Below are 6,000 nucleotides of genomic sequence, written 5' to 3'. Positions count from 1 at the left end.
GATACAATTAATTAATTAATTAATTAATTAATAATAAATGTGCAATATTAATAAAAAAATAAGCATATTAAACGTTGATGTATTGTGATATCAAGAACTCCACAAAAAGTTTTTTTTAACAATACCAAACTCCTGTATCTTATTCAAGAGAATCACATTCCTTAAAAGCGAAACAAAAATAAATGGAAATAAAAACGCTCAGCTGGTCACGTAGGGACCCCCCTCTTAGAACGACATGCCCCTCAGGGAATGCTTCAATATGTGTAGGGGAGGCCTGTTCACCCAGCAACTGCACTGCTACGACACAGCTGTTAGAAAACCAGTTTTACCACGAGACACAGTGAGAACAGACAGGAATGTCGCGCATTTCAACTGATATTTGGTCAAATTTCTCTGTTTGTATTAACATGGCATTTCACACAATTCACATGTTTTGTCGGCCACAATAGGCAGGATGCTGTCTATGAAACTGGCTGAGCGGGTTTATTCTTTTACAAAATGCAAATGAATGTCTAAAACAACTATGCAAACCATTCCATTGTAAATAAAGTAGCGATGTTTCCACTTTTTACAATTAGAAATAATTTGTGTTCTCCTTTCAACTTTTTCCATTCATGCATGTAATTTTGAAAGCATGAGAGAACATTCTAACCTACTAATACAGTCTCGCTCTCCATTTCTCCCACACACTACAGGCGTAGATTCCTCCCAGCGAACACGTTGTTCCCCAGAGGAATCATATTTTGGGCTTTCAGAAGGGTGTCGTGGGTAGGGATTGCCGGTCCCTAACATTAGCCTTGAGTTTAAAAATAACCTCTCATCACATGAAATGAATAACGGCACTTAGATGTGACGGAGTGTGTGTTCGTGAAGTCAGGCCCCTCTGGGATTATCACACTACTTGGCAAGAGTAAGTGACACCATCACTCTCACCTGGACCCGAGGAAAATCCTGCACCACGGTAAAACGGAAACAAGTTGCTAACAACATGGTGCTGACTAATTTACCAGCTACCAATATTCCAGTTCTCTGCTTTAAACATGCTGCAGCAAATAATATCCCCATAAATTAACCTCATCTATTTATAGTCTAGCAAAAAATAATTTTAGACCAAATTAAATTAATAATAATTAAATTAAAACCTATTATTACGAAGTATTATTTTAAATAAAATAGCATTAAAATAACACAAAACTCTAATCTGAGGTAAAAAAATATATATATATATATTTGAGGTGAAAGAAACAAAAAAATTAATAATAACAAAACCAACGATAGTGCTGCTAACATGTTCAAGTGGAGTGAAAGGTTCTACTGCTGGACTGTATATCGGCTCTCTTGGCGTGACCCTCGGCCAGTCAGTTTAAAGGATTGGACTTAGCTGTTGTATAATATTAATTAGATGATGTTAATGTTGTCATGCATCTGCAAAGATCCTTGGCTTTTCCTTGGAGAGCAATCGTAAACCCGCAATTACATACGTGTTCTAAAAAGCAAAAGGTTGAAGCACTGCTAGGCATGAGGACGTGCACCATCTACAGATGAAAGGCAGACGAAAGCTATTTAGTCACTCAGAATTAACGCATTTGTCACTAAAAATATTCAAATAGCTTAATACAGCTTTCTGTAAGACTAAGAACTACGCATATACACAGGCTGTGAGGAACTTTGAGAGTGTTGAAGACCTGAAGACCTTCCAAAAGATGCAGATATTAGCATGATTGCCGCATGAGTCGTGCCAAAAATCTGACACAGTGTCAATCTGTTGATATGACTCTCATCAAGAATGCAGGGTAAAAAGTGTACACTGGTAAATCACATTTGTACATATATTTTTGTTGCTGTGGAACTCCAAAAAGGTATGATATTGAGGTTGTAAAGAGCAACAACAACAAAACTGAATTGTGCTCTTTTGTGTGTTTTCCTATGCTGTGCACGTGTATGACCAACACCAAAAAGCAAACGTCCTTTGATTAGCTGTAAAAGAAATGTCTATGTTTTTATGTGTAATGGTACAGAAAACGACAGCAGGCTACACTGGAAAAGCAGGTTAATACTGCCATCTAGCGTTCAGAGTTAGAGCTACAAGTTATTCGGTTCACTACATATATTCGGGCGTTGCTTCCGCTTTGGCTATTTACAAAGATATACAGGGCTTAGACAATGAAACAAACGCCTGGTTTTAGACCACAATAATTAATTAGTATGGTGTAGAGCAGGGGTGTACAAACTCGGTCCTGGAGGGCCGGTGTTCTGCAGAGTTTAGATTCAACCCTGCTAAAACACATATACTATGTATGCATGTCTGAAGTACTTGATTAGCTGAATCAGGTGTGTTTAATTAGGGTTGCATCTAAACTCTGCAGGACACTGGTCCTCCAGGACCGAGTTTGGACACCCCTGGTGTAGAGCCTCCTTTTGCTGCCAATACAGCATCAGTTCGTCTTGGGAGTGACAGATACAAGTCCTGCACGGTGGATTTTCGGAAGAATTCTGAGCCATTTTTTGTTTCCTGACTCGCTCCTACAAAACACCCCAAAGTGGTTCAATAATATTTAGATCTGGGGACTGTGCAGGCCATGGGAGATATTCAACTTCACTTTCACGTTTATCACACCGCTCTGTCACCAGTCTTGCTATGTGTATTGGTGCATTATCATCTTGATACACAGCACCGCCTTCAGGATACAATGCTTGAACCATTGGGTGTACATGGACCTCCAGAATGGTTCGGTAGTCCTTGGTAGTGACACTGCCATCTAGTACTAGACCTAGGGAATGATATTGCAGTCGAAACCATCACTGATCCACATCCATGCTTTCACTCTGGGCATGCAACAATCTTCTTTGGCCAGGACATCCCTTTCAGACAGCTTCCTGTTGCATTCACATACTCCTGTTGGATGTAGTTCGTCCTTCTTGGAGGTATGCTGAAATTACCCTGGATACCGTGGCTCCTATACATCACAAAGACTTGCTGTCTGGGTCACAGATGCGCCAAAAAGATGCGCACCAACAATTTGTCCTCTTGCGAACTCTATCTCACCCATAATGTTGTGTGCACTGCAATATTTTAAGCAGAAATGTATTAGTAATCTGTTAATTAAACCTCCACACTCTGCTCTTACTGGTGGAATGTTCAATCAATGAAGATTGGCCACCAGGCTTGTCAAATTTAGCCATGAAACCTCCAACACTAACTTGGCCAGTGTTTCATTTTCATTATCCAACTCCTGTATGTGGATATTTATAAATCAAACCCCCTTAAAACTAACTTTTTTTTTTACTTTGCAATTTTAGACAGTCCTGTCACAGCATAACTGTGTTTTTTCTCAAAACATATATGATCAAAATGACAGTGGTGGAAATTATTTAGCTGTTTTTGAAATAAAGTGGCCGACCCACTTATCTTTCTAAGGCAAATTTCACAGCTAGCATTAAACACGCTTAAATAAACGATATTTTACACTTCTAAACTTGATTTGAGAAGGCATTAATTTAAGTGACATTTGCCTTGATGTATCTTGAATTTACTTCACCTTATCTGCGGGCTCAACTCCACATATACGCGGTTTCTCCTTGGTAAAGTGCGTTATACTAACTTTTGAAAAAGAAAGAAAAGAAGAAAACCATTCGTGCTTACTGAATTTTGTTTGAAAATGCTGTCAAAACAGGTAAATGCTGGTTGGGACATCCCCTCCCTCAAAAGCCTCACGGTCACTGAGTTCAGAAGTAAGTGTGTGTGCGTCCTCTCAGCGCGCGCTCCAAGGCACACTAAAATACCGGAGTGCTCTCCTCCAGACATCACCGAGACTGCCGCAGAGATGCTTGGATGATGCACTCCATCACATACAAAACGTAAACCAGACTATCTGCCACAAACAGACGCTTCGACGACAGTTTTTTTTTTTATCTTTTAAACTATATCCATGGAAACGCACAAGTGAGCTGGGTAAACCCAGGACCTTCTAGAAGTTTTAAAACATCAGTACGCGTTAAACACACCGCAGAAAAGCAGACATGAATGTTTCACACGGACTACTGAACCGGACGATCTCTACAGCGAAGCAGCCTTTGGAAAGCGTTCGGGGATGCTGCAACTTCTCGGTTATCACGAGCGACGGGTTCGGTTCACCGATTCAGGACGAGCGCGATCAGTTCATCATGCGCTTGGTGCAGATCGCGGTTCTCTGCGTGCTGTCGCTGACGGTCATTTTCGGCATCTTTTTCCTCGGGTGCAACCTGCTCATCAAGTCCGAGAGTATGATAAATCTGCTGGTGGAGGACAGAAGACCTTCCAAAGACGCGGATATTATTATGATCGCCGCGTGAGTCGTGCCATAAATCTGACACAAACTGGCAATCTCTCCTGAACGACACCTGTTGGTATGATTCTCGTGCCGATGAACCGTATTTTTGTATATTTCATCATTGGACCAGAACCTGTTAATGTCGCAAACAATGGAGACCGAACAAAGCATTCAACTTTTTTTTAAACCCAGAAATCTTTCAAAACACATCTTCATGAAGACACTTGAAACGACAAGCGAAAGGCAACCGGACAAATTCATTTGAAATTGAGAATTTGTCATTTGTTTTGTATCTTTATTGGATGAATTGATTCATGTGACTCGTTGAAATGATAAAAAAAAAAATCTTAATGTGTTAAAGATTGTATGAACTTGCATGCAAATGGATTAAATGAAATCTAGAACTTTAAAAATACTGTCCAATTTTAGTTGACATTTTAGATTTCATTCTCAGTGAATGCATACATTATTGTATACTTATATCAATAACAAAAATAAGATATATGACTACGCATCCTCTGCAGGCCAGCTGTAAAGGTCCAAGCTGTCTTTAAACGTGAAATACGTTCTACAAATTAAATAAAGAAAAATATAAAAATAAAAGGACAACAAATTAATTTTTAGTTTCTATCACATGGAAGCACGTCAGTTTCTCTTTTTTCTTTTTGGGTATCTTGGCAGCTGCAGTACACACAAATAGGATCAAATTTATTAATCTTCTTTTCATATTTGGTAGAAAAGACCTAATTTTTTATTCTATTAACAGCTCATGTCTTGAAAGCCTAAGACAGATGGTTGATGTTAGCATTTTAAACTGCAACAATATGTTTTTTTTCCACCAACAAGCAGCTAAAAAGCTTAGAATGACCTAAAATATGTCAACTTTTTAATTTGACATTCTGCTGACTCACCAGCTTGCCTTTCCACAAGAGCTTGAGCCCGAGGAGAACAAAACAAGTGGTGCATTTTATTTTAGGACTGTGCTGAATGAATTGTGCAATTGTGAGAATAGTAGCATGGCAAACCATAACATTATGTGACTTAACCTGCACCCCTTAGTTTCTTAATTACGTTAACAAATTATTGTACAAAAGACTGGCCTTATTTTTATTGGCGATCAGCATCTCATATCCATTTTCATAAACCTAAACCTGGGGGTAACATTACAGAGATGTTGCATAATTCCCTAAAAGCAGTTAAATAATACCTTGTTCCCAGTATTATTACACACACTGCTGCTACATCATAAGAACACGGTCAAACCACTCACTGTATAATACATGTGACTTCTGAAAACGTGCCAAGACGTTACTATATTCAGTGCCTTTAAACAGATGGTGCTGAAATACATGCAACGGAGAACAGAGAACCGTAATCCAAATTAGAGATTAAGGCGGCATGCTATATCATTGACCCCAATCCTAGGACATTCAGCTCACCAACCCCCCCAATGCCCCCCACCCCACACACCACACACACACACACATGTAACCAGCCACTGCTGCTTATTTTTTAATTTTTTTTATTTATCATGGCTTTTTATGAAGCTTGCAATGCACTGCTTTACAGATATAGTTTTTTTATACCTTTTTATACCTTACTATAAGTAGTAAGGTTCAGTCTTTTTCAGTCAATTCATATTTTAGTTAAGATCAATCAAATATAATAGCGAAGACATTTTTTTAATGTT

At 38.9% G+C, this 6,000-nt stretch overlaps 1 protein-coding gene across 1 annotated transcript; it reads left to right on the top strand.

Annotated features, from left to right (window-relative positions):
* Nucleotides 1–3,694: 3,694 nt before the first annotated feature.
* rprm3 (reprimo, TP53 dependent G2 arrest mediator homolog 3) lies at nucleotides 3,695–4,848 on the top strand. The gene has a single exon (XM_043224550.1). The coding sequence runs from the start codon at nucleotides 4,021–4,023 to the stop codon at nucleotides 4,330–4,332; it is 312 nt and encodes a 103-aa protein (XP_043080485.1). The 5' UTR covers nucleotides 3,695–4,020; the 3' UTR covers nucleotides 4,333–4,848.
* Nucleotides 4,849–6,000: the final 1,152 nt, after the last annotated feature.

This window comes from Puntigrus tetrazona, chromosome 23, assembly GCF_018831695.1.
Source record: "Puntigrus tetrazona isolate hp1 chromosome 23, ASM1883169v1, whole genome shotgun sequence".
Lineage (NCBI taxonomy): Eukaryota > Metazoa > Chordata > Actinopteri > Cypriniformes > Cyprinidae > Puntigrus > Puntigrus tetrazona.
The sequence above is the reverse complement of the archived record's forward strand: the minus strand, read 5'-3'. Positions and strand labels throughout refer to the sequence as shown.